Genomic DNA, 13,506 nt, shown 5'->3' with positions numbered 1-13,506 from the left:
ACAGTGCTGCATTGTCCTTTCCCTTTCCACCCCTCCAATGAAAAGAGGGGCCCAATTATTACCAGTCAATGCAAGGAGCAAGGAAATAGTTTGCAACTATATGAGCAACTACAATTTAACTCTATATAGTCAAGAACAAAACAGCTCTTTATAAAGATTATTGATTTAAAGCCCTTTCAGGTTTCAAGTAAGGTCATTTAAGATAAACATCACAGTGAGAACCAGCAGTAGAGTGTTCTTCAACATTTTAATTAAGAAAAACATGTGAAAAATCAAACCATTGAGGACCCAGCATCTCACAAGCAACAAAGTGATCTTAAAGCTTCTATATACGAGATTCAGAACTAGTCACAGTAGAGCATCATCACCTCAGACCAAGACAAATGTGTGCGAGACAAACAACTAGGACTGACATAAACAACAGAATGAAGTTACCCTATTGAGAGAAATGCCAAGTGACAAGGTGAGTGAGAGGATGTGCATCCTGGCAATTATTCAGTTGGGTGAAATAGTAATTTCTAGTAGGCCACAGCAGCCAGCAACAAGAATGTAAAAATACAGAGCATCCCGGGGCAGAGCAGCACAGATGGGGATTCTCAAGGGAAACAGTGGAGACCTTTTTTAGCCAGAGAACATGGTTTCTCAGATGAAGGTAATTCTGGAAGGTCGGCTTCAGAAAAAACACACATAGACGGAGTGAGACTTTATTCTCTGTTCCTATATACACACACATATAGAAGCTCTGAATGTCGTGGATTGGACCTTTAAGTAAAGGAATAATACTGTACAAAATAATCAAAATTATATATCAAGAATACTATAGGCAAATGTCCAATAACCATGTTTTAAGATTTTTGTCTCTTTGCCTTAAAATAATAAGTCAAATACAAATATAAAAGGTAGGACACCCGGGTGCAAATGACATCAGTCGAAAAAATGGGCTCCATTCAGCTGTTCACACCCAGTCCACTCACGTAGTATAAATTCCACGTGCAGAGACAGATGTGATGACTGAAAGGACTCAAACCCAGAGGTCCAGGGTTGGTAGTCTCATCTGCAGTTAAACACAAAATACACTCCAAATTAAAAAAAATAAGTACCTTTCTAACAAACACCTCAAAAATACTGCAGTGAAGAACAGCAGAATGACTGCTGGAAATAGGGCTGGGTTATAATGACCACATAATGAAAATTTAATAGTTCACAGCTTTCATGTCTAAAAGAATGACAATACAAATTTCACCAAAATCTGCCAAAGCATGAAACCTGAGAGAATTATTATTATTATTATTATTATTATTATTATTATTACAAGTTATGTCAGGATTTAAATCAAGAATAACTAACTAGAAAACTGTTTCAAGTGCTGGGTCCAGACTTCACTCCTACTTTTAGAATCACTACTCTTTCTTTCTATTATTTCTGTATTATTATATTTGGCTGTTTTATCTTTTTCTAAATTGTTGTTTTTACTACTTTCAAGCTGTTGCTCTTCAAATGGTACACTACAGCTTTATCGTGTTATTGAAGTTTGTGCATCTCGCTTGAAAACTGCTATGTAACTTAAATCAGTTATTTTTTCAGTATCAGTATGTTTAGAAAAGCAGTCAGGACTGATTACCACCTTCTTCTTCTCTTTCTTGGAAGGCAAAAAGGAGCAACTGTCACAGACATCCAATTTACTGAATAAATTAAAACTTTTCCTCTGAGCTGTAAGAGTGACAAGCATTATTATCTACACTGCTTTCCTCCCTCTCACACCTTTTCCCAGCCAACCTATGGTGTCTAAGAAAACACATTAAATGAGTGTCTTGGTAGCCCAGTGGTCATGGTGCATGCCACATGACCACATGGTCACGACAGTTGCCAGTGACCATACCCCTCTCTCTACACTTCACGTCTACCTTCACTGTCTGTCCAATAAATGGAAAAAAAACAACAACTTTAAAATAGAAAACAAATTGAATAAATATCTTTAGCCCTAACCTCTAACCCCTAACCCTAATCCTAACCCTGGAGGACAAGGAGTGGATTTCTGACAGAAGGCTCTGAAGGGAAACTGAAGCATTAGCTGGTTCAGGTGTGCTTTGATAGAGAGAACTGGGAAAAGGGCAGGTAGGGAGGTCTGGGAACCCAGAATCTAAGCTGCTGCTGTTAATGTTGTTGTTGGCAGCAAGCGCCTTTTAGTCTATAAAAGCTCCTTTTAGTAAAATAATTAGCTAAGCTTAAGCTTTCTTTTGATTATTAGAAAAAGATGACAGACTTCTTTCAGAGGAGGAAAACACAGAATCCAATACTACAAATCCAATTCTACAGAGTATTAACTGAGATGATTTTCTATTTGATCTGAGATTGCAGGGAAACTAAACATGGTGGGAGAGTAGCAGGGAAGCCATCGCCTCTTTGGGCATGAATCCTTCCCACCAACCCTCTGTCTAATGCACACGGCGCATGATAAACCGCACAGGCAGTCTCAAGTGTTGCAGGGGAGATCTGTTCTTTTCTTAAGTTGAGCAGGAGATGAGGAAAATGTTAAATCAGTGGGGCAAGTTGAGAAGAACAGCACTATCACAGTCTTTGCTGTGGTCGCCCTCACCGCCCCTGTTCAGATTGTCAAGTTGGTAGGAAAATAATAGAATGATCAAAAAAGGAAACTACACAAATTTAGATGTTTTTTTTTTTTTGATAATAGAATATATTATACATTTAATATATTTTATATTTACTTTTGGTGTATGCACATAAATTAAAAAAAAAAAAAGATGTTGATTTTAAAGTCATTAATTTCTAGATAACATTTCAGTCTTCATCTCTAGAATTGGACAAATCACCTGAGGGATGGTTACCTTGAGGTCTACAGCCAGGTGGCGACAGATGGACCTCAGTCTGGAACTTCTGACATCCAAAAATTCATCCCAAGACTTTACAGGACAAAAATTGCCAGAGGAATTAAGTAATCATATAAAGGCTGTGGCGTGGAGATAAAAAAATATTTATTTATTTGGGCATTATAGTAATAATAATGGTCCATAATGATGTGATGTGATTCACTGTTGTCCAAGTGCAGCCACAATCTCTGTCACAAGAAATCTGCCAAAGAGGAAAAAAGACACGCATTCATACACGCATTCATAAGTGGCTTTTAATGTCAAGGCAATCAGAAATTATTTTCAACAAACACAGTGGTATACAGACCTGGAAGGATGTAATTCAGTGGTTCTTCTTGATATGTAGGGTGTAGTAAGACCAGGGCTCTGGCACATAAATGAGCCCAGGGTACTTGTTGCGTAGCACCGGGTCGTTCCACAGATAGACCACCCACAGTGCCACCAGGGCAACAGTAACACTGAAACTGTAGAACAGGAATAGACCGTTGCCATCTGGACAGAGGCCTTTACGCTGTTGATGTATCACCATGGCAACCATGGTGAGGAAGGTGACTAGGAAAAGTTCAGTGATTTGTCCTTCAGTGACCAAATACCTTCAAGAAAGAAAAAGCAAGAAATGTCATGAACTCAGAGAGCTTGACTAGTGGCACTTTTGCAATGAACACATGATTCTGCTGCATTAGCAGCTAAACTTTCAAAAAAAGTAATTGCTTTTCTATATAGCATATTTTATTAGGTTTATGTCAGCCATCAACGCTGCTCTCCTCAATTTGAATTTCTGAACAAAGTAAAGATGGAATATGGTTAAATAAATAACTTTGTATTTATAACTTTGAAAGTGAAAAAACATAAAAAATGTCATTTTCTCTTTCATTTTGTTATTATGTGTATGACTTGTTGTGAACAATACATTTCACTCTGTTAACTGTCTGCCATCTGACAACAGAAGGAAATGTTCTGCTCTGAAAAATGCTGCTGTACACTCTGTCACATCCACACCTTTCTTTAAATTGGTCGGACAGCCAAAAGTTTGCATGAAAAAAGCGAGAGTGAACGCCAGTGTAAGTACCCTCTTAATCCTGTTAATTCACATATCTCACAGTGAATCATTTTCACTGGTATCGATTCATACTGTATAGATGTGTCATATTATTTGTATTTTTTCAAGCAGTGATATCCTTCATTCATTCTTCTCTTTATCTCACTTAGTGCTGCTAGAGTTGCTTTGTATACCGACCCATTTGCTTTGTTGCAAACTAAATCAATATCATCACAGAGAGCACAAAGCACCTTTTACGTAAAGGAAGGTGTTGATGGCATGTGGATTTACTAAAGGCCATGGAAAGGTTTCAGTGCTCTTTTCAATTTCGTTCTTTTACAGTTTAATATCAGTCAGGCTACTGCAAAGCTGATGCATCGACTATAAACTTTGTATTCCTTCAACGCATAAGTTGTGTATTCATGGGGAACACGCACAGAAGGTTTTCAAAGACTAACCAATAGTAGAGGGCGCTGGGTCCCAGCAACAGCCAACCAGAGACGGGAATCTTCTTCTGTTCTTTGGCCTTGGTGAAGCAGCCGGAGAAGTAGATGGACAAAATGATGAAAAAGGGAATATACCTAAGATAAAACAAGAGTCAAAAAAGTTGACTGACCCCACTTAGATTCAAGTATTTCTTTGTACAGGGATGATGCAAAATCTGGTAAAAGAGGTACACTATGTTTTTAATCAGCACAGTTTCACACAGGTAGTTAAGTTCAAACTCTCTCTCAGATTCAACATCCTAAAAAAGCAAAGTCTCCACTTGAGTCAAGGCCAGCACCGGAACGATCTTTAAAACCTGGCACAGCAGCTGAGCCAAAAACCTTCACTTTAAGAAAATAAATATTTTCCTTTTTTTTACTTGGATAGAAAAGGTAACTTATTGTTTTGAAAATAGACTGCAGGATTTGGTTTGGGGGTGGCCATTTCATTGTAATGTGTTGCTACCTTACATAATACTGAAATTATCCATCTCGCCCATCTCTGAACTTATTGCTTTATCACTATTTGTAGGCAAAAATTACACTTCATGTCAGTTTTTGTTTAGGAAGTTGCCCCCTAAGCAACTGCTCACATCGCTTAATGGGTAGGGTCGGCTCTGCATGGCTGTAAAAATCTTCTAATTAGCTGGCAGGTTTCAGCTCAAATCATCGTGTCAGGACACCTCAAACACAGGTTCACCCAACAGCTAAACCTCTATTCAAAATGTTATTTCACCAAACTGCAGGAAACCATAGGAACAGTGCTTAGACTATAACCTTTTTTATCAGTTATAAAACTAAATAAAAAGCTACTAGAGCTGAAACGATCAGTCAAATAATCAACTGGCAAAAGGATCTTCAATCGTCAGGAAACAATAATTGCTTGAGTCATTTTGCAAGCAAAAATAAAGACTCAATTATTTATCAAGATGGTGGAGCTGGCCGTCTGGGGCCTTTCTGTTTGGAGTTTGCGTGTTATCCTTCTGCGTTTGTGAATACTTCTGGGTTCCACCCACAGTCCAAGCACATGCAGGTTAGGTTAACTGTTGAACCTAGATTGCCCGTAGGTGTGAATGTAAACGTGAACGGTTGTACAATCAGGTTTATCATTCCGATTTAAACAGAAAGACTTTGGTTCATATTAAAGCGTTTGATCGTGTATTCTGCTACATTCCTGTCATTTCTCAGCACTGTACCGTACATGCACACAAACACAAATAATTATTACAAACACATACCACATTAAGTGTCCCAGCTGTTCGTCATAATAATACAGCAGCTCAAAAGAGTCAATCTGTGAATGCAGAAACACATGAACACATGAACATGTATGTTTTAATGGCACAATATACTGTGTGTTATTCTGCATTGGGAGGGAAGCCTTATGCCTTATGCAACAGTGCCACCAACTGTATCTTTTATACTTCATTAGGGCAAACAAGTAAAATCATATCTACAAACACATGGTAAATTAGAGGAAAAAAAAACTGAAATTCAGCATTCAGTTAGAATGTACATTACCTGCTTTTCGCTCTGCTTTGATGTTTGGATCACATTCAAGCACTCGTCAAACCCTGATGATTTTGTGCACATTTTACCTGCTCAGTATCTCATTTTTTTCTGCCTGAAATCTTCTGTATATTCACAGTATTCTGTCAGTGTGAAAAGCCACATGTGCAATAGTAGGAAATTACATTTTTGTTGCTTCCTGGGGTAAATCCTCTTTAAAACAATGTGCTTATCAATTAACTGCAACATTTTACATGTAAATCAATGTGCCTCAGGCTCTCTCCATGCAGTTTCAAAATGTGACATTTTAATCTGTTTAAAGATTGGTATCAGCATAGGATGGGACTTGACTAACTTGTAATTAAATGAAACGAGACGCAGTGCAAATAATTATTGCTTTTCTACATGCATCAGTGCGTATGAAATTGAAAAAGTACTATGAGTGCACACCCTGTAGTACTGCAGACGATATAAAGCTCCATAGCTATATTAACACATTTAGTAAGGCTCTCTAGTGTCGCTCTTAAAAACAAGCAAATATTGAAACAATTGAACAGTTGGTTTGAGACATCTGAGTAATTAAGTAAGTTTGTTCAAACCAGTTTCAAACTGCTCTCAGATGGTAACTCTGGTGTTGACAATAGCACAACAATTTGTTTCTCTTAACTTTTGCTCAGTTTTTTTGATACATAAAAAACAGGGTGTTCATATGGTGAGTGATCTATCTAGGTATCACTAAAATGCGCACAATAATAAATCTATCATACCCACAAAGTGGCACAATAGGATGCTTATTATTGTCTGACTTGGCAAGCTCAAACGAAAACATGTGTGCTACAAGTCGACCAACGATTCATAGGTCACTGAATGCAGTGACACCTATTTCACCATATGTTGTGATGGTGTCATGCACTTCAGAGACTTGCTTATTGTGAGCTAAAAATGGTCTGAATGTAAAATAAGTCCGTTTTCTCAGCAGGATAAAATTCAGACACATGTACTCAGTAAGAAAAAAAGAAAAGGGAAAAAAACAAAAAAGAAATACCGTGTACTCTCTCAATACAGCACCTGTACCTTTGCTAAGCTGTCAGTCAACATGTTCTGGAGGAAAACAAAACCTCACCCAGCTACAGCATCACATGCCCCTAAAGAGGTGTATTATATAACATTCACTTTTAACACACTTAAAATATAACAGTCTTGGTCCAAGGGTAAAGTAGGGCATGTGGGATAGTGGGATTATATGTAAAAGAATTTACATATAAATGTTGGCTTTAGAGTAATCAGGTTATTGCAGTGCATAGTACTAAATGCGTTTTATTATCTCTGGTCTTAACCTGATTGCTCCCATTAACCTGCATAGAAACAGTCATTAATGGCCAGGAAGCAGTAGAAAGATACAACTAGACATTGACTTAACATGAAACCAACAAACAGTACGTTGTAATAGTCCTGTCTGCTTCTATCCTTCTTTTCTCTGCTGACAGTTTCCACTCCTTAAGACACATTTCTACAGACTTGCCTTTCGCCTTATTTGTTTACATAATACAGCTCTGGTGTGCGACCACCTGATTTTCAGTTTCATGTTTATTCTAAAAGTTTTCACTTGTTCTACCTTTGGATGACTTATCTGTCAGCTCTATATTTAGACGGCCTTTTAAAGGCAGGCTTGTATTCTGCTATGCTTTATTCTACTGTGTTTGTACTTTGTTGTTTTTTTTCTTTTATGTTGTGTGTGAGTCCTAACTTGAAAAGTGCTATACAAACAAAATTATCATCATTATACTTATTATCCTGCCTCTGACATGTCATACATCAACCTATAATATCCTGTTGGCAGCCACATCATTGTCACAGGTGAGATGCTTTGTTTTCAGTCAGGAAATCAGGATGACAAAAAAACAAGATGCAATATTAATGACAGAGTGTTGTGTTGACACTTTGTGTCATTTTTATCATCACTGAACTGTCTCTGGGGAGTCATGGAAAGCAACATAAGTAGATTTTTATATGGCATTATGACAGGTCATGATCATGGCACAAATCTGTACCCTACTCTGCTTGAAAAAGATAAAAATAAAAAAACATATGCACTTACCAGCGAGGCAGGTTTGAGGTCTTTGATGATGGGGTTCTCTCTGACTGACAGGTGGAGCTGGTAGCCACTCAGGATGAGGCGATGGTTGATGGAGTCTCCCACCAGGTGGATGCTGGCTCCCATGACAAAAGTGATGATGCAGAGGTAGACCGCTGAGCGAGGCAGCGCCCTGGGACTGCGCTCAATCAGCTGAATGGAGCAGCAACACACATATAGTCTATACAAGACCGACTGCATCTCAAAGAAACGATCAATTAATGCTATTTAATTTATTTTGGTTACATCTTTAGGAATTAGTTTTAACTGCAAATACATAGCAAGCAGTTTGTTTTCGGTTTAATAACACAAATGCCTTGAGAAAAGCAGGTAACTTTCTTTATTTCAGATATTTCACCCTGTTTTCTGCCAATTTCTCTTTGTTCTGCAGTTCTCATCAGTGCTGTGATGTGGTTTCGTGCAAGAACCTGACTAATGTGCCTTGAAAAGCAGGTATGTTGATTTGGGCCACCTTATTGCTTTGTGTCAAGTTTCAACTTAGTAATAGAAAAGTAGAAAAAATAGAAAAATCAGCAGTAGGAAAAGAATGCACAAAATTTCAATGGAGCACTTTTGATCCCTCATGATGGACTGATGCAAAAATTAAAGCAAAAAGAGCCTGTGTCATCTGGTCGTGCAGCTTGGAGTCATTAACATGTTGGGTAACATCTTATAAAGCTGAAAATTAACTGCCTCACTTAACTCTGGGTTTGCCCATCCAGCTACACTATTATTATATTAACAGGAAAGAAAGAAGAAAGGGTTTGAAATTAGATGCCAATCATATGCAACACTGACAGAACCAGAGAGCTTCAAGGGGCAATTAGTTCATCGCAGAATCAAGAGGTAATAGTCAGCAAAATGGTTTAACTGTGTAAATAAAAAGGTTTGAAGACAAAGGCTTCAGTAGGGACTGTGTGACTGTGGTGTTACATCGTTTTCATACACAGAGGCTTCAGCGGGCTACATACAACGATCACAGATTTCTTATTCATAAAGTCAGGTCGGGTATCCCTGCGGTGATGGAATTAGGGTGCAAGGGCAACCCACTGTGATCCAATCACCTTCAGGAATCCTATCAGGGATTTAAAGCTTTCAGCACAGTTAATATGCAACAGTAAATGTCATTCATAAATGGCATCTGAGGTTAACTGGCTGCCTGCTGCATGTGTGAAGCCCAGCCTTGTGCTGCAAATATTTTCTATATTTGTCATACAAATATCATGGAGAAACATGTGATTCAATTCTAAAAAAAACGAAAAAAAAACACATATCTGTGTACTTTCAGCAGCAAAGCATGTGTTCAATCTCTTTTGAGTTTAATCACACTGATAGAGAGAACTGAAGTAAAAAGAAATTAAACTGCATGACATAATATAATTACATTTTTGGATGTATACTTTATTTCCATTAAGTATTTGTAACTTTTTGTTTCATACCAAATATTCCTGGCATTAGTTTCTTTCACAATCATCAAAGTATGTTGTTGTGTTATGACTTACCTTAAGCATTAGGAATGGTGTTATCACATTGTAGGCCATGTGGAAATAGTCTCCAGCACTGGGCTTGTTCAAGGGAAACCACTCCAGAGGGAGGATGATCTAATACATACCACACCAAGAAAATAGTTTTTTCTTTGCTCCACAAAATGGGGTGTAACCACCAATTGTATCATAATTATTTCTTTAAAACTGGATGAGCTGTGGATTAAGTGAAACGTGCATTGAGCCTCCTTACCATGACAATTGGCCTTCCAAAGTCCAGTATCCAGTTCTGCAGAGTCAGACAGAACCACAAGTCTAAGTGGAAGTGCTGCCATTTCTTATTTTCCTTCAGAACACCAGGAGTGCTGCCAACACACACAATTACAGCTACTGTAAGTCATTGTAATAAAGCAACATTACAAAAAAGGACGGCACAGAGGTTAAGAATTTATTAGACGTGTTGTGAATACTGGAGTGAAGTTATGTTTACTGTGGTGTACTTAGTACTGCAGTAACTTCAGATTAAAACACGTGCTCGTGTCTGATGCTTTTTACTTATAAACTTTTTACTATTGTAAGGTGTTAACCCACAAGATGGCATATACATATCTAATGAAAACAAAAAAAACTTCCTGTCTGCAATTATATATTCATGTTCTATCTTCATTTTAGCAGACTATTGTAAATATGTAACAAAGGGAAAGTGGAACAGTATAGTGCATCATCATACACTTTCAAGTTAATGGTTAAATAACCATTGTTTGCCGATACATAACAATTGTTATAAGAGCAAACAGCAATGGCAAAGGGTTAAACGAGAGTATGCTTGCCATTTTAACACGTGTGGTCTTTCACTCTAGGAAGTCACAGTCAAATGATGTTTACGCTAGCAGCTGTGGACCTGCTGACCTTTTCAACTTATTGTGCATTGTGTGCAGCTGTGCAGTGTCCTGTTGCACGCTGAGTACAGTCACTGTGGGTCAGCATGTGTACCTGGACAACAAAAAGCTGACCGCGTCTGAATACACCGTGGGCCATTCAGTCCTGCCTGTCATGTCACACAGAAGGAGCATTGGCTGCTTGTGGACACAAGCAAAATAGAAATGACCACTGCAGGACTACAAATCGACCTCTGTCTTGCCAGTCAGATAACTAGAGAGCACTTGAGGATGGAGACAGTTTCAAACTGAGCAAAGTTTCTTTCAAGAACTTTCAGAGCATCAGTTGAACATCCTGTTGCTATAGCAACAACTACCTAGGTACATCCACCATCTGTGTAAACTGACAAGCATCTTTTATCTACTCCCTAACTGCCCCTTTGAGGCAATATCTGAAGATAATGTGTTTATCATGGCTGTGCTGTGATTTAGTATAATTAATAATCTGACAGCTAGCTTCTACATTTTTGCAAATCATGCTTCTTTGTTGCTGTAGGACTTCTCACTCATTTTTGCAGCATATTATTTGATCTAACTCTTAGTTATCTTTATCTCATCTGACAAACATCACTCAATTTGTTGTACAGTACTGTTTTCACACTTTCACAATTGCTTCCAGTTAAAATCTCAGTGTCAAACTACTGTCCTTAACCATTATTGAAGGCTTGCTGCATAGTTGTGCACCCACCCAGGGCAGAAAAAAGGGCAGATGCTATTTGCAACTTGGGTGGAATAGCCAATGTGGCTATTTACACACGTGTAAGTTTTAAAGGGTATATTTTGTGTTAAAAGTACCTATCTTTTAAATGTATATCCAATCTTTTATATTTATATTCGACTTACCATGTGGTTTTGGTACCTAAACCTAACAAAGCTGTGACTGAAAACTGATAATATTAAAGAAAACTGAAAGTAACAAGTCAGATCATTCTAAAAATAAAAGGTGTCACAAGGACTTCAAACCCAATTCCTCTGTCTGTCACATCGTCCAACTTTGCCAGACTTGTCTCTATTTATACTGCGGCAAACACAAGTAGAAACACGCCTGCATGCATCCTGAGCCCCCTGCCACTCCGTCATGTGACAGTGGAGAAGACTGACTGCAGACAAGAGGAAGGTATCTATTTATATCAGTCACATGCAACCACCGGAGTGTTTTTACGGTCGGTGCCTCTGTATTAACCACAAACAGCTGCAAGACTAGACAACAAATAAATTAGCATCAGACTAGTCTTGAAGTTGAGCCAATTTAAGCAGTTTACACCAAAATGCGCGCCACTAAAAACGAATCTGCGCCTGCTCGCGTTCATTTCCGCGTCCAACCGTTGGCTTTGAATGCAGTCGCGCCGCCTCCGTTATTCGCTCCTTGACGCAGGCGAACAGGCGGCAGAGCGGATGGATACTGAACTTAACTGTTCGTAAGTTATTAATATCCCACTTTTTTGTAGTTTCTGAACCGTCTTTGCTTTCCTTCACTGGCAACGAGACAGTGGCTAAAACCTAATGAGGTCAGGTTTATGTTCGGTGTACAAACCTAGTTTGTGTTGTTTGTAAGTCGTTGTCTCGTCGTTTTCGTACGGTCTGCATTTTCGACTCCGTGTTACCTAACGTTGGTTTAGGTAAGAGTACTCCCTGACCGCCCCGTTTTCCAAACGATGGAAATTTAACAGAATTAAACAACAGTAAACATCTTTCTGTCGTTACTCATCTTCACTTCCTAGTTGCCGCCTTGTTCCCGCCCATCTACAGAAGCCACCAATCAAACCCGCTCTTCCGCCTTATCCACCAATCACATTGCAGCAGAGAGTTCGCAGCGGATAGGGCACTGTTGACCCTGAGCTGTGATTAGCAGGCACATTCATCCACTATAGCACAACACTACTACTAATTACAACAATAAATTAAAACTGAAAGTAAAAAAGAGAATTACATTTAAAAATCAATAATTCTATTTTCCTTTTCTGAATAAGTAATCATCACATTTATTTTAGATTTACTTCTCATTATGTGCCAATCATATTTTGTCTTACAGTTCACTTGTATTTGGACCTGGTTGTGCCAAAGTCTGGTAGCTGAGCCCAAATGTGTTCCCAACCCCAAACAGTTATCGCTTCAGCAACACCTAACCATAACCTTAACTTAAACCTGAGCACAAACTTCTCTGAAGCAGCTTAATGGAGGTTCAGCCATAATAAGTCATACAGTTTCTCTGGATAATCCACAGACTTCACTCTGTTTTCACTGGAACCACAGTATCACAAAGATTTTGTCCCCTAAAACCCAACATATTTTTATAGTCAGCCTACTTCTGCTGCTATATATATGGTCTTGCAATTAGAGGATGCAATTAACACAGCTCACCTGTGCCTCCTGTTGTGGGGGAATGCTGTCAATTATGTTTCACCCATCTGTTGTATGTATGAAAGGATCTGCGGTGTTTAAGGAGACCAAAACCTGGTATTTGTTTTAAACTTCAGCATCAGCTCACATTTGCATAAACATCTTTTAATTAATCTCAATTTGTATGCAGTCTACATCAATTCATTATGTAGCACGGAGAGTGGATACTAATTGTCTACCTGTTATAATTTCTAAGGTAACAACGTCACGTTCTTAATGCCCTTAGCAGATGTTGGGTCTCCTATGCTTAAAGTACTGTCATCAGACAATACATCTACTACTCTGTTAAGTTAAGTCAGTTAATCATAGTAGAAACATAAAAATATGGCTTGTGTTTTGTTTGTATAAACAACTTTTGCAGATGGTAAAGATTAAACTGTAAGTAAAACACTATCAACAGTAAAGCTATCTGAAATTCCTGTTCCTATTAAGATTAATGTCACACACATGGTTGAGGTGAGGCATGCATATCATGTATGTCGCTCACTATGGACTAATGAACAGTTTGCCCAGATTCTAGTAGCATTTTGACAGGTGTGTACACTTAATTAGACCACGCTCTCTGTCAGACTGATAAAAGCATGATGAAATCCGATCAGCAGTGCAATTACCCTGTGACTACAGTACAT

The 13,506-nt window shown here is 38.4% G+C and overlaps 2 protein-coding genes across 2 annotated transcripts in view; one reads left to right on the top strand and one right to left on the bottom strand.

Moving 5' to 3' along the window:
- Positions 1–228: 228 nt before the first annotated feature.
- On the bottom strand, positions 229–12,178 carry LOC139200666 (ceroid-lipofuscinosis neuronal protein 6 homolog). Its single transcript, XM_070829969.1, has 9 exons — positions 12,012–12,178; positions 9,793–9,904; positions 9,558–9,656; positions 8,020–8,208; positions 5,651–5,706; positions 4,386–4,508; positions 3,196–3,481; positions 2,847–3,090; positions 229–1,054 (listed from the first exon to the last, which is right to left on the bottom strand). Exons 1-7 carry the CDS (start codon positions 12,062–12,064, stop codon positions 3,211–3,213), a joined length of 903 nt encoding a protein of 300 aa, XP_070686070.1. The 5' UTR covers positions 12,065–12,178; the 3' UTR covers positions 229–1,054; positions 2,847–3,090; positions 3,196–3,210.
- chrna7a (cholinergic receptor, nicotinic, alpha 7a (neuronal)) overlaps positions 11,854–13,506 on the top strand; it is a 22,429-nt gene continuing 20,776 nt past the window's right edge. The window contains exon 1 of the mRNA XM_070829968.1: positions 11,854–11,895. The gene's annotated coding sequence lies outside the window, so the exon portion shown is untranslated. The remainder of the gene's footprint in view (positions 11,896–13,506) is intronic.

Source organism: Pempheris klunzingeri, chromosome 1, assembly GCF_042242105.1.
Source record: "Pempheris klunzingeri isolate RE-2024b chromosome 1, fPemKlu1.hap1, whole genome shotgun sequence".
NCBI lineage: Eukaryota > Metazoa > Chordata > Actinopteri > Acropomatiformes > Pempheridae > Pempheris > Pempheris klunzingeri.
The sequence above is the reverse complement of the archived record's forward strand: the minus strand, read 5'-3'. Positions and strand labels throughout refer to the sequence as shown.